Raw genomic sequence first — 25273 nt, 5'->3', positions numbered from 1 at the left:
AGTAATGCTGAAGGTTGGCGTGAAAGATCACGGGCTGTGGCAAAGGCAGGGCGTGAATCTTCACGCCCTGGCAGACGGGGACGTGAACATAACGGCCAGCAAGGCAACGGACGTGAAAGCTCAAGGTCGGCAACGGCCGTGATTGCAATCACGGTCTTCGGATCACGGTCACCGGCGTTAATTTCACGGTCCGGAATCGGAATTCCCGTGATAATCACGGGGACAGCTTCCCACAGTGAGATCTCGACATAGATCTCTTTTGAATCTTCCCAGTTCAATTTTTGAATAACATTCTTATACCCTACGGACACACCGACAATCGAAAATGCTGCGAACAACAGTTACTCGTTACACTCGCGGTTACGCTGCTTCCACTGCCAGGCGGTTCTACGCGACAGCTCGAACAGAGGTAAGCAGTTCTTTCTGGTCAGGACATTGGTTGCATTAACCTGATTACTTTTCGTCGTCCCATTCATGAAACACCGAACGACAGCCCTGCAAAACCTACCTTGAACCAACCCACGTTGCGTCCAAGCCTTCCGCCAAGACCCAGGCTTTCCTAGACCGGGGAAGCACCTACCTACTCCCTGTCTACGCTCGACCTGATTTCATTGTGGAAAAAGGGAAAGGCTCGTGGGTTTGGGATGTAGATGGCAAGAAATACTTGGACTTTACGGCCGGTATCGCTGTCAACTCGTTGGGGCACGCGGATGAGGGCGTCACGAAGGTGAGTTTGTTCATTCGCGGTTTTTGGTTTTGGTCATTGTGGCGTTTCCGAGTCATCATTGAGTTTTACGAGAACGGGCATGGATATGCTGTTTACCGGCTGGGTAGAGGGTCGAGGTTATGTTATATGATGTGAAATGCTGCCCAATGGGTGATAATCACCGTGGAGAGTATGTTCACTCCGGGTTGAGATGATCTATATCTCCTCTTCTCTCGCAGTTACGCGGAATCGAACACCAGTTTACACCATTCGTTTCGGGAATCTCGTTTGGGGTTACGGGAATGGGCAGTAATTGCGGCTTCCAATCGCCTGCATTCATGTCGCTGTCCTGTTCGTTTCAGCTCTTTTTTTTACTGCGATCTCGTTACCCACACATTCAGTGCACTAACTGCGTTTTGAATTGCACAGGTTCTGGCAGAACAGGCTGGGAAGCTTCTCCATGCTAGCAACGTCTACCACAATGAATGGGCCGGAAAGCTCGCGGAATTACTTGTCACCCTTACCCAAAAAGAAGGCGGTCTCGGGTTTTCCCCCAGTTCCAGCTCAGATAACGTCAATGGGGACCAGGTCCCCAAGGTTTTCTTTGCCAACTCGGGGACCGAGGCAAATGAGGGTGCCTTGAAGGTCGCCCGTAAATTCGGCAAAGAGGGTGGTGTCGATGGCAAGAGTCAAATCGTCTGCTTCGAGAACGGCTTCCATGGTCGAAGCATGGGCGCCCTTAGCGTTACGCCCAACCCCAAATACCAAGCTCCATTTGCGCCTTTGATCCCGGGAGTTGCTGTGGGGAAGGTCAACCAATTTGAGGGTTTGGACAGTTTGGTCAACCAGGATACTTGTGCCGTCATTGTCGAACCGGTGCAGGGTGAAGGAGGCATCAATGCTGCGAGCCTGGAGTGGCTGCGAGCACTTCGGAAACGGTGCAACGAAGTCGGAGCGGTATTGATCTTCGACGAGATCCAGGTAAAGTTTCTGATTTAGGTGGTACCGGTTCGGAGAGCTGACGGAGTGTCTGTGCCTGAACAGTGTGGGCTGTATAGGTCTGGCACGCTCTGGGCACACTCCGAGTACCCAGTCGACTGCCATCCTGACATTGTTACGATGGCCAAACCATTGGCGAATGGGTACCCCATCGGCGCGGTGTTGATCAGGCCAGAGATCGCAAAGACGATGGGTGCGGGTATGTGGAACTGTTATCAACTCCGGGGATGTCAAGTTACTAATTTCGATGACAGGAACCCATGGAACCACGTTTGGCGGTTCACCCCTCGCCTGCGCAGTTGGTTACCACGTCCTGAGCCGGTTAAGCGAGCCCGCGATGAAGAGTCATGTTTTGGAAACCAGTGCCTATCTGCGTGGCCGTCTGGAGCAGCTCCCGAAGTGGTTCCCTGAGCTTCTCCAAGAGAACGTCCGTGGGCGCGGGCTTATTTTGGGGATCGGATTCAAGGACACAGAGGTACCCGGCAAGGTTGTGCAGCTGGCACGAGAGCGAGGAGTGTTTATGCTTACTGCAGGCAAAGACGCGATCCGCTTTGTGCCGAGCCTGAATGTGAGCAAGGATGAAGTAGACTTTGCTGTTGATGTTCTTGAGAGTAGTCTAAGTAGGGTATGATAGTTGCAGCTAATGGTAATTTTGTCGGGATTGTCATCGGAGAAAGATTAGCCGCGTGATGGAATTAATCAGGTGATAAATAATTGTCGCGCGATGATTGGTCGCCGAAAGTGTGCGATCCGTTATAATAAAAGTCGGGTTCGCATTTTTTGGATCTGTGCTCTTTCTCCCCCGGTTCTCACCACAATGGACAAGCTCCAGTCCTTTACTCGTTTCAAGAAGTCTTGCCCATTCCTGGGCAGGACAAAGACGACGACCCTCCGCACTTTGTCAACCAGCTCGTCGCCCCGTTTCCCGTCCCTCACAGCCCTCACAGAGCGCGCCACCAAGTGCCCCGTCATGGGCCCCGCCCTCAACGTCAGGTCCAAGGAAATCGTCGCCGGCTACGCTAGCGTTGCTGCCAACGGCGACGTCGACAGCATCCACAAGGCCAAGGGTGTCCACCCACCTCCAGGCGCTACCGTCGAGATGTGCCCCCATGCGTCCGCCGCTCGTGCTGCCGCTAGGATGGCTGAAGACCTTGCTGCTGCTGCCGTCGCCAAAAAGTCCAAGGCTGCTCATGCTCACAAGGCTCACAAGTCTACCGCGACCAAGGATGAGGCTGCTACCGCTGCCGCTGCCGGCTGTCCCTTCCACCAAAAGGCCGCCTCCGAAGTCCGCGCCGAGGCCAAGCACACTGGCTTCAATTACGACAAGTTCTACGTGGAGGAGTTGGAGAAGAAACACAAGGACAAGTCCTACCGCTACTTCAACAACATCAACAGGCTCGCAGCCAAGTTCCCCATTGCTCACACCAGTCGAGTAAGCGATGAAGTAGAGGTCTGGTGTGCCAACGACTATCTCGGCATGGGTAACAATCCCGTTGTACTCGAGACGATGCAGTGCGTACCATTCTTCTCTGCAGGTGGATCATCATTGCTCACGTCAGTTTTAGTCGCACTCTTGACAAGTACGGTCATGGTGCCGGTGGTACTCGCAACATTGCAGGCAATGGAGCTATGCATTTGGCCCTCGAACGGGAGCTAGCCAATCTCCATCGCAAGGAGGCCGCTCTTGTCTTCTCTTCCTGCTACGTGGCAAATGATGCGACCCTCGCTACGCTTGGTTCCAAGCTTCCCGGCTGCGTCTACTTCTCCGACTCGATGAACCATGCGTCGATGATCCAAGGCATGCGTCATTCGCTTGCCAAACGTCATATTTTCAAGCACAATGACCTTGAAGACCTCGAGAATAAATTGAAGCAATATCCAAAGGAAACCCCAAAGATCATTGCATTTGAGAGCGTCTATTCCATGTGCGGCAGCATTGGCCCCATTAAGGAAATTTGCGACTTGGCTGACAAGTACGGTGCTCTTACCTTCTTGGACGAGGTACGTCACTTGTCACCTCACTACCTCGCCCCGGATGTTTGTTAATCGCTATTGCTCCTTTCTTTCCATCGACAACAGGTTCATGCGGTCGGTTTGTACGGACCCAGAGGCGCTGGTGTTGCAGAACACTTGGACTATGAGGCCCATGCGGCTGCCGGACAAAGTGGCAAAGCCATCCCTGGCTCTGTCATGGATAGGGTTGACATTATCACTGGTGCGTGACTGTTGCAATGCTTGAATAATCTGGTGGCTCAAATCGCTGTTCAGGTACTCTCGGAAAGGCTTATGGCGCTGTCGGTGGATATATCGCTGGTTCTGCTGATTTCGTCGACATGATTCGGTCCTACGCTCCCGGTTTCATTTTCACGACTTCCCTGCCTCCTTCCGTTGTCGCTGGTGCTCGCGCCTCCGTCGCCTACCAGAAACACTATGTCGGTGATCGTCAACTCAAGCAAGTCAATGTTCTTCGGGTAAAGGAACGCTTCGCTGAATTGGATATTCCCGTCATGTGAGTTTTCCCCCTATTCCATTTGTTATGACAACTGGATTCTGATGCGGAAAAATTATAGCCCCGGCCCCTCGCACATCGTCCCTGTCCTTGTTGGTGATCCTGAATTGGCCAGGGCTGCTTCGGACAAACTTCTCGCGGAACACGACATCTATGTCCAGGCCATCAACTATCCAACTGTTGCTCGCGGCGAAGAGCGTCTTCGATTCACGGTCACTCCTCGGCACACGGTTGAGCAAATGGACCGACTCGTTTCCGCTGTGGATCAAGTCTTCACTGAACTTTCGATCAACCGCTTGGCGGACTGGAAGCGACTTGGTGGACGTGCTTCTGTTGGAATGGAAGGAGCTCCCGACCACGTCGAACCCATTTGGACCAAGGACCAGCTCGGACTCACCACCGGCACGACTCCCAAGACCTTGAGGAACGGCGACAAGCCCATCGTTGATGCGAACGCTGTCACCGCCGCTCGCAACATCTTCAACAACCTTCTTGGCCCCATTGAAGGCAAGCTTCAGCCGAACAGGACCGTGGTGCTGGCCGAGGGAGGAGTCGAACTCGTCACTGGCACGACTACGACCAAGGGCGAGTTGAGGCAGAGCGGTGTTAGTGTACCTGTAGGACAGATGGAGATGGGGAATACTGCTACTGCTGAAGCTCAGACTGCTTAAGTGCGCGTATTGAGCGTCTGAGTGGATCTGTCGTGGTAGGTTTCGTATAGTACCCTTCGTTGGTAACACCCCCCGTATTCCTTTTCTTCGAATTTTCACCTTCACTTCGTGTTGGTGAAAGGCTGTTTTCTGCTTCGATTATCCGGTCATCTGCACCGCCTGTCTATGTCTTCGTCGTGACTTTGCCCCTGTACTAGATATAATACCGTTGGATATGGTTTGGAGGAGGATGGAATCTGATTTTTTGGCGTGTGGATACGCACCCCCTTACATCTGTGTGACTGAGCTTCTTGTTCGATTCAATCAATGTAGTGTATTTCTGCCGTCTACATGAATAACCACGAAAGAGGCGGTATTTCCAGGGAAGGCATGTCATTACGACTCTCCGAGAATCTTCAGGATTGCCTTTGCGCGTTCCATTTTGTGGTCGACGGCGGGCTTGGACGGTTCAATAAGAGCGCCTGCTTGGGATGCTTCAATCAGTGGTCCAGCTTTGGGTTTTGCAGTTTCATTGGTCGCGGTAGTTGGCGTCTTCAAAATAGACTTTACAGGTTGGCCGGTCGGGTCTATAGCTACAGCTGGCGCTGCGGACACAGGGGGGTTGATTATAGATGAGCAAGTTTCCTTGAGTTTCTGTGGAAAATGAACAACGCAGATCAGGAGAAAGAGAAGGTGGACACGAACCTGACGAGAACCACCCTGGATATTGGAGAGATACTTGAGCGTGACTGGGAAATGGGCCTCCGGGACCTGTGAAGGTAGAATCGTAACACCGTCAGCGACGACTGCTGAAAGCACGTGTAAAAGACGAGAAGAACGCACAGAATCCACGTTCCATACGTTCCTCACTAGCCAGTTCTGCTTTGCTTTATTGAATTTCCATTCCGACGGCGCGTTGAATTGGGTGAAAGCATAGTCTAATGCTTTCGATGCTTGAGTGGAGAGAGACTCGTCCTGTAATGGGTCGGGGAAGGGCGTGGTGTTGGGTCGAGGAGGGGGTTTGGGCTTGGAGGTTTCGGAGGAAGAGGCGTCGGGTTTGGATGAGGAAGAAGGGGCTGCTTTCCTTTCTGATTTGGATTTCTTCTCCTTCTTTTTCGTCGGTGAGGGTGCGGATGCGGACGTAGTGTCGGGTTGGGATGGACTGGGTTCTTCGGTCGCAGTGGGCGCCTCTGCAGGGTCACTAGATTTCTTGGAAGACCTTTTGGATTTGTCTTTGGATTTTTTGGGTTTGGAGGGAGAAGATGGAGGATCTACGTGCATTGCTTCTTTTGAAGTGTTCTCTGACTCTCCCTGAGGAGGAGGGGAAGAAGGACTCTCTGCCTTTTGACTTTCGTCCTCATGGCGAGATTTAGTCTTTTTGGACTTTTTCTTGTCCTTTTTAGATGAAGATGGCTCTACAGCATTCGTAGAGGGCTCGCCGGAGGTGGTAAGTTCTATGGGAACTTCAGGTTTGGACTCTGTTGGAGAAATAGACAGTTAGAACATGGAATGGACCAACGGTGGTAGGCATACCTTCACCATCCTTCCTCTTTTTCTTCTTCTCCTTCTTTTCTTTCTTCTCCTTCTTTTTCAGGGAATCGTCTTCATCTGCGCCTACAACACCAGAGTATGAATGAGCGGATAGTAAGCCAGAGTACCATTCGAATCAAGCAACAAGTGCATAGACGCACCCTCAGCTTCCACATCTTTCTTGCTACTCTTCTCCTCCTTGTCCTTCTTCTTTTTCTTCTTGGGAGGCTCTGGCGTATCCACGTTTTCAGACATAGCAGCTTCCAGCACGCGTTTCTTCGAAGACGATTTAGACGATTTGGGTGGAGTGTCAACGTCCATTGCGTCCTCGGTCGGTTCCAAGTCTTTGGACTTGGATTTACTTTTTTTAGATTTGGGTGGTTTATCTACCGCGGATGTGGTCTTAGACATGGTAGGGTTTCCGGGAGCCTTTCGAGGAGCGAGGAAAGGTGAAGAAAGGGAGAGAACGAGCGCGCAAAGCGGGCCGCGAGTGCCAAAATCAAATTGCCTGATGGGGATACGAGATTATAATGGATGCCATCCAAGTTCGTCGTGAACTCTCGTCGTTTGTCTTTCGATTGTCTCTGGATTATGGAAAAGGTGATATACTGACCCGTAAGCAAATACACGGGCTCACTTGTATTCGGCCTAGAAATGCTTGTCTTTGATGACTATCTCAAAGGCAATGGCAGGAAACAGTGGCGGCGCTTTGTGTCCCGGTTTACAACCTGAAGGCGACAAGATATAAAGGGAGCTTTCGATATTTTACGCCGCGCTCTTGAACTTTTACAAGAACCCATTCACGCTCAAACACACTCCCCTCAACGACGCATGCCTCATCCAGCAATGCTTGCGTCGCAGCCGGTCCCGGTGGCAACACAGTTCACTCAGATCAAAGAGGAAGCGCATGAACATGCCCTCCCCAAACCGCCTACTCGAGGAGTGTCTCGACCAAATGCTGCTCCGAAGAAGAAAAACAACAAAAGGATAATGGACTCTGGACGCATACAGGGATTCATGCATTACCAGCCTGGTGCCAAGAAGTATGGCCGAGCTTACCACCTCCGGGAACGAGTATCTGAACCAGATCAATCCGCTGCAAAGTACAGCTATGAAGTACCCGGCAGCGGGTACGGCTATGGGATGGCCAACCCCTACAGCTGGAATCTATACGCTCCTTGGTACACACCTGTGCTTGGAGCTCGAGGGTGGACAGATCCAAGCTGTCCCCCCGGGTGTGCCATCCCCCCACCTCCTGCATCACTCCGGAGACTTTCGGCGGGCGACTCAAGCTCTCTGGATGACCTTCGAGGTCAATCCGATACGAATATGGTGTCGATTCAGAAGGAGCTAGGCTTGCATTACGACTATGAATCACTCGATCCGAAAGTTCGACCGCTGGGCTTGCTTATGGAGCGCTGCTCGAGTTCCATTAACGCCAAATCAGATGCTCTGGTAAACCAAGACCTCGACTACGAAGCTCTCTCAGCCGGCTCGGAGTCACCGCGTTCTTCCAACGGTGCAGGACAGCAACCCGATGATAGCATCGATGACGAAAACTCGCCACCATCCGAAACTGTAGTCTCAAATTCGGACTGGGATGGCGCTACGGCTTGCGACCTTATGGAATTAGATGATCGGAATGAGCAAGAAGATAGACACGCCGACGAGAACTCTGCATGTACCAGCATGGATGGACGTGCTGGAGGGTGGAGACTACTTTCCAGCGAGTGTCCACCGAGTAACTGAGCTGCATGGTTTCTCTGTACTTGGGACACTCACACACAAATTAAAACCACTTTCGTCCTGTTCTTCGTTCAAGCTTAATCCGAGAATAAACCAAGACCGATGTTATATTTTGTTGAGCCGTACATCCTCGTGACTCCTCGTAAACACCACCCAACTAGTCTCTCCACATCGCAACATTGCAGCCTAGATCTTAGCCAAGACAGCATCCAAAACCTCCCGGGTTGTGCTCTTGCCCTTGAGGTCGGGAGTCAAGTACTTGCCCTCCCTAATGACCTGGTCAACAGCAAGGTCAAGTCGGTCAGCACCCTTGGTGTATCCGAGGTGGCGCAACATGAGAGCGGCAGAGCGGATGGAGGCGATGGGGTTGGCAATGCCCTTGCCCTCAATGTCGGGTGCGGAACCGTGGACGCTGGAAGGAGAGCAAGGTTAGCTTTGATGGGTGCGTCAAGAAGAGGAGGGATAGGGGGCTTACGGTTCACCCATGACGAAGTTGTCACCTGCGTTCACGGAGGGGATGAGGCCAAGGGAGCCGACGAGGGCTGCAGCGGCGTCGGAGATAATGTCACCGTAGAGGTTGGGTGCGACCATCACGTCGAAGACCCTGTAGAGAGGCAAATTCAACAAAGCTGCCAATAGTATGCGATGTTACTGGGACTCACTCAGGTTCACGGAAGAGGCTGGAGAAGAAGCATCATTAACCAATAATTCCAAAGTCAGGAACTCGAGGTTGCTCACCGGTAGACGGCGCTGTCGACCAGCTGCTCCATGATAGTCACGTCGTCATACTTGCCGTTGACTTCAGGGAGACGGGGGACGGCGCGGACGGTCTCTCGGAAGAGGCCATCGGTGATCGAGAGGACATTCGATTTGTGGATGACGGTGAGGTGCTGTAAAAGGTCAATCAGCAACCCAGGAAAGGCAAGAAAACGATGTAAAGATACAACGTACCTTGCGGGGACGGGCAGCAGCCAATTCAAAGGCCATTTGACCGATCCGTCGCGAGGCGCGTTCGGTAATGAGACGGGTCGCACGAGCTTCCTTGCCGTTCTCGCCAATGGTTTGCTGTTCTTGCTTGACATACTACCGGAGACGTTGGTTTTCTGTAGAAGTTCTAAAAAGGTTGTGGAGCCTCACCAAGCATTCAGTGTTCTCCCGGACGACGATAAGGTCAACAGCAGGTTGTTGGCCGGCCTCTGGGGCAACCTAGTTTTGGTTAGGTTAGCGGGGAAGATGTGTCCAAGGTAGAAAATGACGCACAGAGGTGACGGGCCGGATGTTTGCATAGAGGTCTAGCTCCTTTCGGAGAGCAACGATGGGTGAGGAATAGCCGGTGACCTTTCGGGACGGGGAGCTAGAGAAATGACGCAGAGTCTTGAGTAACTTTGAACAGTGGTCTGGCGAAGACTACCCGCTAACCTGACGGAACCAAACAGGGCACAGTCACATTCTTCCCTCAACACGCTATAGCCAGATTATTAGTGCAAATAATCTAAGAGAGATTATGTAAGAAACGCACCGAACGGTCTCTTCCGGGAGAGCAACGCCAGTTCTCGTGAAAGTCTCCCATCCAGCATTGAGGTCAATAAACTCGGGCTTGGGGATATCATTTCCAAGAGCGACAATAGCCGCTCTGGCAGCCTGGTTTTCCAATTGAGATAAACACACCCGTTCCGTTTCTTCACCTGAAGCTAAACCTAAACACATACGGGAATGACTTCCTTGCCGATACCGTCAGCAGGAATCAAGCCAATTTTGAGTGACTGCCTGGTAGCAGCGGTCGTAAGCTTGCGGATGGGAGCACGGAACATGGTTTTGAACGTGTATGTGGGGACGAGGACGGGTTGGAGTACGAGAGAATGAAATATTGATTTGGAGTATTTTCGGCCGGCCTACCGAAAACCACGTGCGACCGCGACACCAGCATCACGGGACTGGCGCGTTGAAGTTCGCACGCGGTATTGATCCCGAGCGTCCTGACGCGACCGGCGCTGGAAATGCATATTGACAAACCAACTTCCTGAATCTCGCTGCTGCACGAACGCGTTCCTTATGTTGCCAAGTCCAAGTTCATCTCCCCAACAGCCGTTGGAAAACCGGACGAACCTTCCACCCAAGGGGCTCAAGGTTCAAACATCATTAAAGTCCTTTCTCCTCACACCCCCAGACGAGAAGAAACCAAAGAGACAAGCCCTTCTTACCAGCTTTGGGCCCAACAAAAGGATAAAACTAGAGCTCAGCTCAAATAGCTTGGACTCGGAAGACGCGTCAAGTAGCGATAGCGACTATGAAGACTCGGACGATGACGTGGAAATGGCGGTCCAGCGACCCCAGCATCCCTTCCAACAGCAGTCAAGGTTGCTGAATAGGCCTGGAGGTCATGTAAATGTCGAGAAACGTGAGTATCTCAGTTACAATACCTGAGATTGCTGATTGACCCTTTGTTTGCTAGTACGGCCATCGACGAATCCCATTCTTCGCTCTTTCGTGTCCTCGCACAAGGCAGACGTATTTAAATGCACGTCTACGAACCCAGACCGGTACTTGACGCCGCCGTACGCATGCGCATACTCCAATCGTATGTAATCACAGCAGTCAATGGTACTGGAATACTGATTTGTGTTCAAAGGCTCGAAACATGGTACAGAGTCTCTGTTGGCAGTGGCGGATGAAGAAGGTACCGTGACCATACTCAACACTACCAAAAGACGCGATTGGGATGACGGTAAGCTAACTTGGACTTGCAACACTGTCTGTTCTCAATGTGTCTATTTCCAGCCCCACCGACAAAGAAACTCCATTCTCACCAAAATGGCGTCTTTCAAGTCAAATGGAGCGAAGACGACGAGACTGTAGCGACCTGCTCTGGTGACCAATCCATCCGCATCACCAACATCGAAACCTCAGCTATCACTCATGTTCTCAGAGGTCAAACCAGTACAGTCAAGGTTGTCTCCTGGGATCCCGCGCACAGGCATCTCCTCGCGTCCGGAAGTCGCGATGGTACGATAAACGTCTGGGATCTCCGAATGGGGGAGACGTATGGAGAAGACGGGCTTCAAGTCGTCAAACCGTGCCAGTCAATACAGCGCGCCCACCTGGCTAAGCAGGGTCGGAAAGCCCCAAAGAAGAAATCCTTGCCAGTGCCCGGAATTACGAGCATCCTCTACCCCGAAGGCCACACCTATGGGATCGTTAGCAGTGCGACATCCGACGGTGTGCTCAAGTACTGGGATCTGCGTTTCCTCACTGACCGAACCCCCTCCAAACGAGGGAGGGGTAAAGGGAGAGGGAAACCGAAAGCACCTGCTGAACTCTTCTCCACCGAGTTGGATCCAACCACATTACACGGGTCCCGTCGACCAAGAGGAATCTTGAGCATCACAACCGGACGAGGACCAACAGCCGGGCTCGTCTTTGCACTCGGTGCAGACTCGCGCATCCACACGTACTCCCTTCCCACTCTACAACCGTATACCAACGCCAGCCGGCTGCACAACAACTCAAGCTCGTTCTATGTCACACTATCGGTTTCCCCGTGTGGTAGATGGTTAGCAAGTGGAGGTGCAGATGGGAAAGCTTCACTGTTCGATGTCGCCAACAGTCCCTTTGGCGTGCCGGCGCCTGCGGTCGAGTTAAAGGCCCAAGAAGGAGAAGTGGGTGCTGTGGATTGGTCGCACGATGCTTTGGCTACATGTGCCGACGAGGGAACGGTGCGGATATGGAGACCAGATATCGATGTGTATCGCCAATGTCTCGAAGATCCGGAAGAGAGCCGGTGGAATTGGGCTTGGTCATCTTCGTAGGATATCTGCGCAATAGTTCATGTATGGCTCCTGTAGGACCGTTAATCGTTAAACACCCGGAATATAGATATATTAAGGTATAAATGGGCCCCGTCAAAGTGTACGATTCCGAATAGTTATAAGTAATGTGGTCACTCCCAGCGAGGAAATGGTGATAGTGAATACTGGGCGTGGTATCAAAGAGTCTGCAATGACCTAGGATCATAAAGACTATCACTTTTCAGTGATAGCATTAACAAGCCTACAGGTGTCGGTCAACAACAATACGAGACGAATATCGCGTCATATCGCAAGAGAAAACACTTACCAATCCAGCCCGTCCTCCAAGCCCTCGCCCTTGGTCGCACAGCTTCCTCTCACACTCCATGGCCTCGATTTCTCGCCTCCCGCCAACCCCAACTGTTCACTGATCTCCTCAGGCTTTAAAGCACCCTCAACGTCCTGTTTATTGCAGAAGACAAGGAGCGGCACGCCTTTGAGTTCTTCTTCTGAAAGCATGGTGAGGAGCTCGGTGCGGGAAGTTGTGAGACGGGCGTGGTCTGAGGAATCGATAACGTAGATTATGGCGGAGGTGTTGGGGAAGTAGCATCTCCAATATGGCCTGGCGGTGGGTCGGATATGAGCCCTCAAGTTGGAGCGATTGTGGAATAACAAGAGGGGGTGGAGACGTACCGAATACTTGATTGTCCACCCAGATCCCATACTTGGAACTTGATGTTTTTGTATTCAACGGTTTCGACATTGAATCCAATCGCTATTGTGTAGATTCATGCTTAACTGAAAGTCTGACATCGCAGGTTCGAAACGCACTTGGAATTGTTGACACTACTTCTCCGATCTACCAACGACGGTCAGCAAATCATCCTCAATACAGGATCAAAAGCATTTGCGACTAACCTGTAACCGGTATAGAATTGTCGTCTAACCCAACGGGCCATCAACGTCAGTTCCTGTTGGCTTGCACTGATAAATGCAAGACAACTCACCTTTCCCGCCGAGTCCAAACCCAACATTAGAATCCGCACGTCTTTGTCCTTGCTCCATCGAACCAGCGATGACAGAGACTGAAAGAACGTCGATAGTGTAAGGCCCATATTCAATGTTGTTTGACTTTTAAGAGTTATTCAAAGTCAAGTCGGTGATTGCTCCCTTCAATGGTGCAATGTATGTTGTGTCGCCGGTTGAACACAAACAAGCCGTCGCGTGTTAGTTGATGACGGCCAACAAGGGTCCAGGAGTCGTCGTAAGTTATGGGTCGTAAGCGCCGTTGCAGACAAGCCAACGGCGAGGAGAAGGAGAATGGGTGGATGAGTGTTCGAGTACAAAGCTTGTGTTACCCCACCACCGCCGAGCCCCGACACGTCAAAATCCGCCGTACCACGTGAAATAGCCCCTATTTTCTGCAAATCGCGCCACACCTATACCTTTTTGGGAATCGAAAACGCCCAAATGCGCGTGCGTGGAATATATTTCGATAACAGCGGCTTGCATGTATCTATCTACGAACTGGAGGGTCTATCTAACCGCTTCCCGGCGGTCAATCGCCTCGGGTACCCACCGCAAGCCGCACCACCGAAGCCCTAATAGTCTTCGTCGTCCGGCTCACCCTCAGCATCTGCATCGGACCCTTCCCAGTCCAAAACATCGTCCTCCATGTTTTCTTGGTCCTTCGCCCATTGTTCTCCCTTCACCTTGCGAACGAGTTCCAGAAGTGCAGCGGGGTCCAACTCGTCGTCGTCCTCTCCCTCCGCGTCTTCGTCGCCGAGTTCATCGTCATCTATCATCGCAACATCGCCGTGTGGCGCCTTATCGTCGCTAGAGGCAGGTGTGGGAGGTGCGACTTCATCTCCTTCGTCATCGCTAGCGGTATATTCTGCAACCAGTGCTGCAACGTTCGCCCTCTTTGTTCGAGAGCCCTCCTCGACGTTCTCTTCTCCGCCTTCACCGTCACTGCTGCTGCTTCCATAGTCGCCAATCAAGCCCTTCAACCTCTGCCTCCCCACCTTCGGATCCAACTTTCGTCTCTTCGCCTGCGGTTGCTGCTGCTCTTGTCGTTCCCTCGCCGCTGCTTTCAAAGCTGCCGCTGAGTAGCTCCCTTTCGCGCTATCCTGGGGATCAACAAACATTACCCCTCCGAACCGCTCGTCCCCTTCTTCGAAAACTTCTATTGTCGGGAACTCCACGAAGGAGGTGTACTTGAGCGACTGGGAGAGGGGTTGATTAAGGTCGATGTTGTAGAATACTTTTGGGAATTTGAATGAGAGTTCGCCCTTCCTGCGTTTAAGAGCGTTATTGGTAGCTGGTGTTGATTTTTCAGCCGTCGAGGAAGCAGGTGTATGATGGCTCCATGCGTGTTGCCTCCTCGAATAAGCGTCTAGTTGCGCTGATAGTGTCTTTCCAAGATCGGAAGCGTACTTCCTATCCTTTTCCTCCGCCTCCTCTTTGAGGCTTTGGAGGATGAGGACAGGGTCGGTTGGAGCTCGCATAACACATTTGGGTTGTGTGAAGCCTTCTGGGTCATCTTCGCTCGGCACGAGCATGGACATAAGCCATTCTGGTGAAGACGACGACGAAGGATTCTGCGTTGGTTTCCCTTTCAAAGATTCCTTCTTGGAACGGTCCTTGGCGAGGGACTGGAGGATGGCGAGAAGTGGCTGGTCTAGTCTATTTCTGTGTGTTACAAGTGCGAGCGGGGGCTCCGGTGTAGATGGCTTGGGAAGTAGAGGGTCTCGTGGTGCATGGAATTTGAATTCAAGCGTCACGAGTCCAGTTTGGTTTCTATACCGCAAACTTAGCCTAGGTAAATAGAAATAGAGGGAATATACACACTTGAAATCCCAACTCGATTGGTTCATTTTCCTCCTCTTCATCCCAAGGGGTAATAAATCGACTTCGATATCTCTAACCTCCATCTGCATTTTGAAAATATCTCTCTTTGTCTTCCCATTTCCCCCTCCCCTCCCCCTTCCTCTCGGATGTCCTCTCATTCCATCTTTGCCTCTCATGCCCGCACCGAATCCTCCCTCCTTCCCGATAGACGAATGCATGTAGCCGCCTCCAACAATCTCCTTCCCAACTTCCTTTACCTTCCGCCCAACCTCCTCCAGAAACGTATAGTCACTCATCATCGCCCCCCAGCCATAATCCTTCATGCTCACATATTCAGCTTTATTTCGTTCACCCGAGCATCCCGTTTCTTGCTTGTGCCTTTTGGAACAAGGGGCTGAGCAAGTTTTGGTGCGACAGCGCGGGCAGGTGTATTTGGTTGGTTGGCGGGAGGACGGGGGACAGAGAGAGCAGAGAGTCGGCTGCGTAGCATTTCGGAAAGCTGGAGACGAGGACGAAGGTTCGTCTGTAGCGGTGATTTGGGAGGTGGAAGGCTGAGGATCTTCCATAGTAGCGTTTGATTTGGAATTTGGAAGGCAAGTATCTGGTTGAAGGTTTTACCTGGTGTCGAATTTGCTCTCTTCAACGAGCGCCTCACGAAGACTGCAAGCGATAACGATAACGTCACACCAGAAAAAGCGCTAATGGGCAGCGGAAGCAAAAGAAAATCGCTGCTGGTACGGGAGAACAATGAGCCAAACCTTGAATCCTCTCCCTGCCAAAAGAACACACTCACAAATGTTTAGATTTCAATGGTACATTATCACTCTACCGATCTCCACGAAACGAAGTTGTGTCGTCGGTGGTCCAGGTGGACAATGTGTCAAGGAAAAAGCGGCTGGGAAGAATTTTGGACTTTCGCCACCATCACAACTTCACACATCTCCGACCACGGATGAAGTTCCAAACATTCTTATCAGATAACAGTCATCCTTCCATCCCCACCGTTGTCCGACACCTTGTAAAAACATGCACGCGAGTCCCTGTGGCCGGAAAGCGCTCGGCGGTTCAGTCAAGACCGCAATTCAATAACATAAATACCTATCTAAATGGTAATAATACAAGAAAACGACGAGGAAAAAAAAGAGAACGTGTCATTTAACGGGAGGATAGTCTCCTTCCGAGGGCTATAGTAACGAATGTAAAGCGACAGGACAGAAACGAAAATACGACAGAATAGGTCACATTGAACTACAGGCCCTAGTTTCGAATGGTTTACGACGCCACCTTGAACACAAGACGACATAATCCATTCAGTAGTGGTAAGCACGGGAACACGAGCAAGCAAGCAACAACATGAAGCGACTATGAGTAAAACCGGGTGTGAGGTTCCAATAAAGGGAAAGGTCCCAACGGTGAGTGAGTAGCGTTTATGTACAGCCGACGGGCTGAGATAGGTGTAATTGGGGGAAACCCCAGGGTGTTTCGAGTGGAAGATATCTTGTGGTCCGCTTTCCGAGTGTTCTAGATCCATAAAGGACTAGACGGCATGCCCTAAACCAAGAAAACGCGGCTAACGGCTTGAGTAAAAGGTCCCCTACACGCCTCCATTGTTTCATTCCTCGACTTCATTGCACCGAAACGAACCCCATTTCCTTAGGCCGAGAATTCGCTCGCTTAGAAGTCGTCCATCCCGAAATCAATCTCCACCTTTTCCCCAGGCTTGAACGCAGGCAGACCTGTCACACGCGAACAAAAAAAGACCATGAGACCATATTCAGTAAAGGTTCCAACGCTGACCCAAAGTAAACAGAACGCACCAAGGTACGGGCACCCAGCGCACCTGAACGCATCCCCAAGGAAACAGCTCCCGCAACTGCTGGTGGCCTTTGGGGCGTTCTTGGCCGCTTCGAGCAGCCTCTCCCGTTCTGCCTTGTCCACTGCCTTTGCACCACCTTCGCCGTCTATGCTAGAGTCAATCACCACAACTGGCGCATTTCTCTTTTCCTCCTCTTCGAGCTCGGCGAGACCGCACGAACAGTTCTTGCATGCCTTCTTCCGCCGAGGAGCGCTACGGTCGACGGGGGCGCATGTGGGTACTGGACGGGCTTTGTCTTCTGCGGTGAGGAGTGCATCCGCGTCAATTTTAGTTGAAGGGGAAGCAGAAGCGTCGGTGGTGAGGGCCCACAAGGCCTTCTTCTTTGCCGGGTCCCCTCGTTTACGGAGCAACAATGGGACTGATGGAGCAGAAGTAACCGTAGCAGTCGTCGTCGAGGTAGAGGTAGTCGTAGTAGTCGTGACAAAGGCGGTGGTCGACGTAGTGGTAGCACTGCCGCGTTTCTTGAGGGAAACAGATGCACCAATGGCGTGCGCAGGTTTCTGGGCAACAATAGAGTCGCCCGGGTTCTCGCCTGCAGCGGAGAGAACCAAAAACCCTGAAAGCGTTAGCTCACTGGGCAACGTCTTTAGTCCATCGGTCAGATTGAGCAGGTGTAGGGTCCCAAGTGGCGTCAAACCCGTCAACAACTGGGTCAACAACGAGCGTAGGGTCGACTCTTGAAGAGATTGGTAATCGGAACTGGCCAGGGTTACGTGCACCGAGTTGTACTTTGAAGGTTCCAGGGTGGTTGCTAAAGTTGGGACAGTCAGTTTCGCGTTCGAAATCGATAGAATTTGATACCCACCTCCATCGACCAGCCTATCGAGGAGAAGCTTATCGACCTGTCTCGTCGCCTCCAGTTCCGTGATTAAGGATTGGTATTTGCCGTCTTGGGCCGTCTCTAGAGAGCCAATGGCCAAAGCGGGGCCTTTGGACGACGGCTGGGACGACGACGGGGAGTCCTTTTGAGTGTAGACTGCTGTAGGTGCCATGGGAGGATTTGGAGAGATAGAGATAGAGCGTAAAGAGACAACACACTAATTAAAATAAAATCCAAACCAATTAATAATTCTCGCACAAGTGACATCACCTGACGGCCTCGCCGTTCGGCCCGTCCACTTTCGGAGTCTCACCCGAACCGAATCCCCTATCTTGCATTCTCAGCTTATCTAGTAGGGAACATCGGAAATCGTGAAATTCATATTATTGGTCATGGCATCGTACTACAGATGCCAGGAAGATACAGAAATGCTGGCCAACAGTCGTCCGCTTGAATCAGGATAACCTACGAAAGCCTAGGCCACAAGGAAGGGTACAAATCATAAGGCGAATACAGTATGGTAAAGGGAATATGGTCACAACAAGTGGTCGAAGAATGAAAAAGAGATTATAGAATAAATGAGACGATCTCTGTTAAGGCTGTTGGGGTGCTGCGGGCTGAGGAGTCTGCTGCTGAAGATCGGCAGGGTTTGGCGGTGGAATCTGTGGAACCATCCCATGCATCATCTCAGGGTTGATTGGGGGAGGCATGAGTGCAGTCCGGACGCGGAAGAGCATCATTCGATACCACTCCTGATCAGCGCCAGCCTTCTCCTGTTCCTGAGTAACCTGTTGGAGATGTCCGATTTCCTTCAGCCAGGCCAGTCTCCAATTAATGTTTCCATGTTCGTCGACCTCGAAGCTCTCGTCAGGCGATATAGGCACAGGACCAGCAACGGGCGGGAATCGCATGCCCATCATGGGGAAGCTGGGATCAAACGTGAGAGGACTGTAACTAGAATCGTATGAGTGCTTGACGGAAAGAGGGAACGTGGCCAACTTACGGAGGGTATGCGGGCGGATATGGCGCAGGTGGCTGTCTGCTCGCGTTCGCATCGTCCGTCGCTATGGTCGGAGGGGGGACGAACTGAGGGTGAGCACCGGCTGCGGCAGCAGCAGCCGCTGCAGCATGGGGGTCTTCGAAATGCTGTGGCGCAGGCGGTGGAGGAGGCGGTTGCTGGGCTGGTTGTTCAGCTGGACGATACTCCGCATCTGGCTCAGAGGAACCACGCTTCTTGTTTTTCTTTTTCCGAATCCGATGGACGCCCGTCCGTGGGTCAACGTTCTCGTTGACGGTCCAATAAGAGCCTTTCCCACGGTCGGTGAGGGGACGGGGAACTTTCTCGAAGCATGGGTTGAGGGAGAGGTTGTGGCGGACAGAGTTCTGCAGAAAGAAATGTGATGTTAGCCGAAGTTTGGCGGTGACAAACGGATGTGAGAAGAGGAAATCGTCGCAAACTTTCCACAAACAACTGCAGGCAAATAAAAACATCGCGTCGCGTCGACGCGATTCATATAAATATTTGCCCAATGGATCCATCTACGACTTGTATCCTCTCAACATATACAGAACCGTCGCTTACCTTCCAACCACTTGGCGCAGTTCTGAAGTAGGGGAACTGTATTGTGCCGATTAGTACGGATAAACCATCACCAGGCCATTCGACTCACTCTCGACTCGATCGCATAGTAAATGTCCTCTAGCAGGAGCTTACCGTTGGGCGAGCCCTTGATGGCGTATCTGTGTAGGTTCAAGGTCGGTGAGCCTTTGGGGAACCAGTGGCTGGCAGTCGTCACGCTGCACTTACCGAATGAGCGTCGAGTAGGGGTAGAAAGGCTTGCTGCCTGGTGGTCCATCTCGAAGGGAATCGAGGTTAATAGGAAGACCACCAGTCAAATCGCTGTCTTGAGGGTAATAATTCCCGTTGCTACCGCTGGGCTGCTCCTGAGGGGGCGCTGCCTGCTGGTCTTGCATCATGGGCTGCATGCCTTGGTTTGGCTGGGACATTGTTTACGTTGGGAATTCGTGGTTGTACCGGACTTTCTGAGATGGGTGTTGTGATTTGTGGGTTGGCGAGGTCGCTGGTGGGCTAGTTGGGTCAAGTACGAGGCGTGCTAAAGGCAGAGATGGTGGTTGAGGGAAGGCAAAGGGCAGGAATCAACGAACGAGGCTTATGTCAGGTACGTGGGAAACCTGTTGAACGCGCACGGACCCCCCCATTCCTCTGGAATAGGGCTGAATTCATAGCTTTGAAAAAGATAATTTTGTGTCGCTCGTCGTCGAGCTCAATGACGATAGGTACGAGGAGGAAAAGCAACCGAGAGGGTATTTGCTTGTCTGCCTTTGTCTGCAGCCACCCGTCCAAACTTTATCCTCAAGACGGCGGACGGTACAAACAATCGCAACTCCTTTTTCCGGCGACAAATACCCTTCACTTGCAGCCTTAGACAGCCTTATTGCAATGCCTATACATCGTTTTACCCAGTCTAAAGGGGTTGAAAAGAGGGCTTCCCTAATGGTTTCTGCTTTCCCCGCTTCTCGTGCAATATCGATGATAGGGCGCTAGAGAATCAGATTGCCTCAAGGCTATCGCGGCCTCCCCTTCTTCAGCGCCCGATTCGCGCTTTTTCGATGTCTAGGACGATTATAGACCTTTCTTCGGTCTTAAATAGAGGGATATTGGACGATAGCCATCCATCGAGCCATTCCTCCCACCCAACTGCCAGTCGCCGGCCTTGATGAACTCTTAGTATTCGAGCGTACTTATGAATTTGCCCTCGCCTGTGCTAATGTATGTATCGAGCATGGATGAAGGCCGCTGAATCGAGCATCGCGCAGCCATGAATCGCAATAGCTTCTGCACCTGCCAAGGCCGTGGTCGCTATGGGCCCGGGACCAAGGTTCCCATATTCCCCACCACCCGCAAGCCGGCTTTTCAAAACCTATTTCTCAGAACAGCAAGGCAATCCCCTGGCTCCCACCTGCCAAGTGCCTTTAAACCCCACCGGTGGGATGCCCAAAAAGCGCCACCATGCCCTTAGCCAGTATCACCACCTGAGTGAATGTGTCACTGAATTGCACGGGTTTGTCCACCGAAAACAGCTTACGCACTATTACAATCCCTCTCATTTAACAAAATCCGATAGCAATATTATTGGAAAACGGAAAGAAAGACAGACCAGCTTTCTACTTATGTCATTATACTCAGTTCCCTCGCTAGATGGCTTTCTAAACAGGGATTAAACACTGGAGCAGAGAACAAACCACGGTCAGCATTCCAACTTCGAAAAGAAAATTCCTAGGACCACTCACCCATAGGCATATTCAACTTCGTCGACACTCGGTCCAGTATGGTCTCTCTGGATCGGCAACTCTTCCAGATCGTCATCTTCCAAATCCTCAACAGGGTTGCTATCATCCAATCCAAAGGGAATGACAGGCCTCAGGCCGCCTCCTGAGCTCGACCTTCTCCTACCAGCGGGGGACTTGGGCAAGGCAGCCATTGTCTTCGGACTCATGTGCTGCAAAAGTAGAGAAGAGTCTGAGTTGGAAGCTAATTTTAAAAAGCAGGAAACATGGTCCCACCTCCCAGTTGTTCAGATTCTCGTCCACAGTCTCTTGATCATCCTTGGAAGGGTCCAACCTCGAGTCATCTCCCAAGTCGCCGATAGATGCAATACTCTCGCTGTCACTGATATTATCCGTAATTTCAGCGACGTACTCCGGGAGACGATGCCATGCCGATGTGCCCCCGCCCGTCCTCTCCCCGGTCCCACTTGCACCCCCACCACTTCCCTGTCCGAATCCAAACGCCCCGCCGTCTTGGCACTGCTGGTCGTCGGACAGACCGAGGTCAGAGAGATATTCTTCATATTCCTCTTCAAATGCGATATCTTCCGTCATGTAGGGCAGGAAGATGGACGGGTTGGGGGCTTGGGAACGCGAGGGAGGGAAGACATCCGAGTCGGCAAGATTGGGTGTCCCGGGGTGTGGACGGATGAAGCTCGCGAGCTGGGGGTCTGGTTGGAGACCTTCGAGGTGGTGGGACGTGCTGCCCGTGCGTCGGTGCATTCCACCATGTTGGTTGCTCGCTGGGACGGGGCCGTAGCGTTTGTTGTTGTCTAAAGTGGAAACGGGATGAGTACGCCGTTACCCACCGAGATACCAGACTACTCACAGAATTTGACAAGGTGCCTAAGAGCGTGCTCCTGGGCCTACATGTCGCGTTAATCTACACCGTCCATCTCTAGTAGCGAGGTCCTCACCTGAGCGTCACTAGCATCATCTGGCTCGGTTCCCGTTAGCCACTCGTCTCGCAGATCGGGTCTACAATTAAGGTAAATTGCGGTGATAACCTTCATGTTAGCTGTAACGATGAATGGTTAGCCGAGGTATAACGGGGAGCAACAAGTTAAAGGAAATATACGCACTTTGCCTCCATTTACGACCACAGAAGGGAACCTGACTCTTGATGAGCTTCAAGACATGAAGTTGGAGTAGGGGGTGGTTGACCCGAAGGACTCGCTTCAACACAGCCGAACTCTTATACTGCACTAACATCCATATCCTGTGAGACCTTCCTTTCGACAACTTCTGCATGATCTTGGCGAAGTTGATCGTAGAGAAGAAGTTGCGCCAGGAATATTCGGTGACTTGCTCAATCTCCTCTTCGTGTTTCTCACCGTTAGGCAAAGTGACGACCTTGGTGACGATTTGACGTGGAGGTTTAATCATTTCGTCTTCCGGTCGGGGGACCTGGGGGTTCTTGGAGAGATTGGTTAGACAGTACCGGAAGAAGCTGAAGGAAAACGTTTAGTTAGATCCCGTTGAGTTGACGCATAGTGCACAGACTTGTTTTCTGGCGAATCAGCCTTGGATATTACTGTTTGAGCGACCTCTTGCAAGCCGAACATCTTCAAGATGAGCAGCAAACAGTTGGTGTCCAAAAGATGCTGGCCCAGGTGGTGGAACTTCATGACGTCTGGAAACCTTACTTAGTTTTCGTATTGAGGAAGAGCGAGTGGTATATCCACATACGAGACACCTTGAACCACTTCAAGACCAACAACAAGATCGCCGAAACTGCCTTCGAAGTAATCTCTCGATGGCGGATGACATCAATCTCGTCCAAGGTCGGAGGGGGCTGAGGGGGCATTTGGTCGGGAGCTGGAGGGAAATGAGTTGAATGGTATCTCTCAGAAGAATCGACCAACTCACTGTTCTGCGGAGGGAAGGCAGACGAAGTTGACGTCTGAGGGAGTTGGAGGGCACCGGCATTGGGGGAAACCGTCGCCAATAAGAGTTTGAGGAGAACAAGAACCCAGCCAGAGAGAACGGGGAGGACAGAACTCTGGGTAGGGATGTTAGCATTTACTACCTGACGAGAAGTATTAAGGACTGACATATATTTGTTCAACTCTCTTGAGTCGTAGCAAATCTTCCTTCCTCTCCATAGCTTTTCGACGCTCCGGTCCGGTCTCTGCCTTGGCAATAGCGGCGATTGCCTCTTCAATCTTCTCATCCAGAAGTTTCAAATCCGGAAGTGGCTCCCCAGACTCATCGTCCTTCGAATATAAAACATCGATACCAAATCAAATATGACTTAGGAGTCAAAAGTGAACTCACATCCAAATAAGTCGAACTCCTCTCCTTATCACTCCCTGGCATCCTCTCCAACCCACTCTCAAAGCTCATACAGTCCTCCCTCGTCCTCCACATCTGGGTCAAGGCCAAACTGACATACATATGTTTATTGAATAACCTATCCGCCTCTTCAATCGCAAACGGTACCAGTTTCGCATCTTTGCCGAACCGATGCTTGGAAAAGGGGAACAAGAATGGTCGGTTTTGGTCGGTTTGGTACTGTTGTTTCTTGGGTTTGGGAGAAGGAGGGGGAGAGGGAGCGGGTGTGGCTGGCTGTGGTTGAGGTCCGCTGGGACCCGCGCCGCCCCGGAAGTAAGAGGAATTGCTCTGACCTAGCGGAGGGGCGTGGGGGTGCCCGTGAGGGAGATGATCAGGCTCGTCATGGTGGTAATGATGCCGAATCGGGATGGGGGAGTAGGCTTCAGACAGGCGCTTTGTGAGGAGCGCAGGGTTGCCGGTTTTAGCGATGGGTGCTTCGGCTAGTGATGGGGGAGGGTGGGGAGGGGGTGTGAATGTCGGGTACTTGACGGCAGTCTCTTGTCGGAATTGTTCGATGTCCAAGGGGGTGGATTTGATCTTATCCGCTGAGGAAGTATTAGCGATGAGGGATGGCTCTGCCAGGTGTTCTCGGCTAAATGTACGTACGTCCTTCAGAGTTGGGCAAACCGGCTAACTCGCGTGCGATTTTCTTCACCCGTTCGTGGTCTTTCATGCCACCCCAGCATGCCAAAAGGGTCTTCCAGAGAACGAGTAGAAGCTTCAATACAGTGGGTCAGTGACAACAATCCTTGGGACGATTGAAGTAGCGTACTTTCTTGATGGGATACCCCTTTGCGCTCTTGTCCCTTAGTCCAGCGACCAAATTGAAGAGATAGACCGGTAGAGGCGGGTCCAAACTCACTTGAAGCGGAATATCAGCGAGGTTCGTCAACGGTGATTTATTGACGTACTCAATTCGTCGGCAAAGTCCTCATGGCCTTTGAACACCTCGATGAGATGATACAACATTCCAAGGTATACCGAGATTTCGGTCAATACCTCCTCAAGTAGATCCGTCTTGTCTTGAACCGAAATATGGAAGTGGGCGGCGTCTTGGTCGGACAGGTTACTGAATGCACGAGGCAACGGTTAGGGAATCCAAGTCGTGGTTGATGGTATTAAAGACGGCTTGGGTGAAGGTACGTACCTCAACAAGTCATGTTTCCTCCCTGCGATCTTGAGAGCCTCCACGACGTTGCTAATTCCGTTCGCCGACCTGACTAGCTTGCCATTTTCGAATATCCAATGGAGTTGGTGTTCCGGAGATACCGTCTCCGCAAACGTTCCTATTGGCGGTATGAGATGAACGAGGCGCTGGCAATGAGGGGATTGGTATGGAAGCCATGCGAACCTTGCAGCACATAGAATAGACGGCGGGCATTGGTGAAGCGTATCTCTGCGTCTCGGTGTTCCAAGCCTTCGAGGAGGCGTTCGGCATGCGATCTGCGTTGGTTCAAAGGGGCTTTTGTCCATTCTGTTTGGCGAATGTATCAAGGGCCTGGGATTTGCGATGTGAGATTACAGGGTACATACCAGAAGGGAAGCATCCTTCCCATGCCTTGAGGTTTTCAGCTACTTGGGACATCTCAATGTACGAATAAAACTCTTCGATCTCGTTCATGACTGTGTCCTCGTCGTCATACTTGAAGTCGTACCAAGATTGCTATATTCCGAATAGATGATTTAATAACCTAAGAGCGACGGTCAACTCGGCAGATCGAAGCGCACCTTTGGCTTTTGCTGCCCATTTGCGCCAAAGTTCTTGAGCTGTCCCAGGGTTATTGAATCGACAGACAGTCCGTTGTTGTTCGACGGTGGGTTTGAACCATTGCCACTGTCGAGGTGGATCCCGCTCATCTGATATTGCTTGATTAGACCTGCCGTTAGGAGCGCCAGCGGGGGCTAATATTTGTGGGGTTGTAGATAGTAGTTGGTATGTGCGTGACGGTGACGGTCGAGCGACAAGCGCTTCTTACTAGGAGGGCTTGGTAATGTCGTTCATTGCCTTTCAACCCAAACAACGCGATCGCGTCGCTGAGTTTCCCGAAACGGTGATGGTATGGTTTGTGCACAGTTACTTAGGGCAGAATGAAAACTGGATTGATAGTACTGGCCCCCTT

General features: G+C 51.7%; 11 protein-coding genes across 11 annotated transcripts; 4 read left to right on the top strand and 7 right to left on the bottom strand.

Annotated features, from left to right (window-relative positions):
• Positions 1-325: 325 nt before the first annotated feature.
• On the top strand, positions 326-2336 carry CC1G_14581 (acetylornithine aminotransferase; the record flags this gene model as incomplete). Its single annotated transcript, XM_002911103.1, has 5 exons — positions 326-409; positions 494-727; positions 1136-1687; positions 1751-1904; positions 1960-2336. The coding sequence occupies 5 exons, from the start codon at positions 326-328 to the stop codon at positions 2334-2336; spliced, it is 1401 nt and encodes a 466-aa protein (XP_002911149.1).
• A 186-nt stretch (positions 2337-2522) lies between these two features.
• CC1G_00058 (5-aminolevulinate synthase) lies at positions 2523-4885 on the top strand (the record flags this gene model as incomplete). Its single annotated transcript, XM_001836870.1, has 5 exons — positions 2523-3217; positions 3271-3706; positions 3785-3920; positions 3974-4214; positions 4276-4885. 5 exons carry the CDS (start codon positions 2523-2525, stop codon positions 4883-4885), a joined length of 2118 nt encoding a protein of 705 aa, XP_001836922.1.
• Positions 4886-5260: 375 nt separating this feature from the next.
• Positions 5261-6805, bottom strand: CC1G_00057 (hypothetical protein; the record flags this gene model as incomplete). Its single annotated transcript, XM_001836869.2, has 5 exons — positions 5261-5518; positions 5570-5635; positions 5708-6342; positions 6398-6478; positions 6556-6805. The coding sequence occupies 5 exons, from the start codon at positions 6803-6805 to the stop codon at positions 5261-5263; spliced, it is 1290 nt and encodes a 429-aa protein (XP_001836921.2).
• A 420-nt stretch (positions 6806-7225) lies between these two features.
• CC1G_00056 (hypothetical protein) lies at positions 7226-8143 on the top strand (the record flags this gene model as incomplete). Its single annotated transcript, XM_001836868.1, has 1 exon — positions 7226-8143. The coding sequence occupies one exon, from the start codon at positions 7226-7228 to the stop codon at positions 8141-8143; it is 918 nt and encodes a 305-aa protein (XP_001836920.1).
• Positions 8144-8326: 183 nt separating this feature from the next.
• Positions 8327-9978, bottom strand: CC1G_00055 (homoisocitrate dehydrogenase; the record flags this gene model as incomplete). Its single annotated transcript, XM_001836867.2, has 10 exons — positions 9850-9978; positions 9660-9781; positions 9560-9604; positions 9401-9494; positions 9278-9346; positions 9092-9223; positions 8879-9030; positions 8803-8820; positions 8616-8744; positions 8327-8552 (listed from the first exon to the last, which is right to left on the bottom strand). Exons 1-10 carry the CDS (start codon positions 9949-9951, stop codon positions 8327-8329), a joined length of 1089 nt encoding a protein of 362 aa, XP_001836919.1. The 5' UTR covers positions 9952-9978.
• Positions 9979-10192: 214 nt separating this feature from the next.
• On the top strand, positions 10193-11946 carry CC1G_00054 (cell division cycle protein cdt2; the record flags this gene model as incomplete). Its single annotated transcript, XM_001836866.2, has 4 exons — positions 10193-10538; positions 10593-10718; positions 10770-10865; positions 10919-11946. The coding sequence occupies 4 exons, from the start codon at positions 10193-10195 to the stop codon at positions 11944-11946; spliced, it is 1596 nt and encodes a 531-aa protein (XP_001836918.2).
• Positions 11947-12159: 213 nt separating this feature from the next.
• CC1G_00053 (small monomeric GTPase) lies at positions 12160-13040 on the bottom strand (the record flags this gene model as incomplete). Its single annotated transcript, XM_001836865.1, has 6 exons — positions 12160-12187; positions 12254-12547; positions 12619-12700; positions 12757-12784; positions 12844-12867; positions 12933-13040. 6 exons carry the CDS (start codon positions 13038-13040, stop codon positions 12160-12162), a joined length of 564 nt encoding a protein of 187 aa, XP_001836917.1.
• Positions 13041-13526: 486 nt separating this feature from the next.
• CC1G_00052 (hypothetical protein) lies at positions 13527-15341 on the bottom strand (the record flags this gene model as incomplete). Its single annotated transcript, XM_001836864.2, has 2 exons — positions 13527-14724; positions 14776-15341. 2 exons carry the CDS (start codon positions 15339-15341, stop codon positions 13527-13529), a joined length of 1764 nt encoding a protein of 587 aa, XP_001836916.2.
• A 506-nt stretch (positions 15342-15847) lies between these two features.
• On the bottom strand, positions 15848-17678 carry CC1G_00051 (anamorsin domain-containing protein). The gene is made up of 3 exons (XM_001836863.2): positions 17457-17678; positions 16593-17402; positions 15848-16511 (listed from the first exon to the last, which is right to left on the bottom strand). Exons 1-3 carry the CDS (start codon positions 17641-17643, stop codon positions 16450-16452), a joined length of 1059 nt encoding a protein of 352 aa, XP_001836915.1. The 5' UTR covers positions 17644-17678; the 3' UTR covers positions 15848-16449.
• Positions 17679-18064: 386 nt separating this feature from the next.
• On the bottom strand, positions 18065-19478 carry CC1G_00050 (hypothetical protein; the record flags this gene model as incomplete). Its single annotated transcript, XM_001836862.2, has 5 exons — positions 18065-18419; positions 18475-18854; positions 19054-19089; positions 19142-19211; positions 19279-19478. 5 exons carry the CDS (start codon positions 19476-19478, stop codon positions 18065-18067), a joined length of 1041 nt encoding a protein of 346 aa, XP_001836914.2.
• A 1121-nt stretch (positions 19479-20599) lies between these two features.
• Positions 20600-25010, bottom strand: CC1G_00049 (hypothetical protein; the record flags this gene model as incomplete). The annotated part of the gene is made up of 18 exons (XM_001836861.2): positions 20600-20717; positions 20784-20992; positions 21057-21592; positions 21649-21685; positions 21737-21837; positions 21902-22269; positions 22323-22452; positions 22509-22637; positions 22689-22821; positions 22874-23035; positions 23097-23698; positions 23760-23871; positions 23926-24014; positions 24065-24222; positions 24301-24439; positions 24505-24627; positions 24687-24816; positions 24882-25010. 18 exons carry the CDS (start codon positions 25008-25010, stop codon positions 20711-20713), a joined length of 3294 nt encoding a protein of 1097 aa, XP_001836913.1. The 3' UTR covers positions 20600-20710.
• Between the last annotated feature and the right edge of the window lie 263 nt (positions 25011-25273).

This window comes from Coprinopsis cinerea, assembly GCF_000182895.1.
Source record: "Coprinopsis cinerea okayama7#130 chromosome 5 map unlocalized cont3.5, whole genome shotgun sequence".
NCBI lineage: Eukaryota > Fungi > Basidiomycota > Agaricomycetes > Agaricales > Psathyrellaceae > Coprinopsis > Coprinopsis cinerea.
This window is presented reverse-complemented; position numbering and strand designations above follow the sequence as displayed.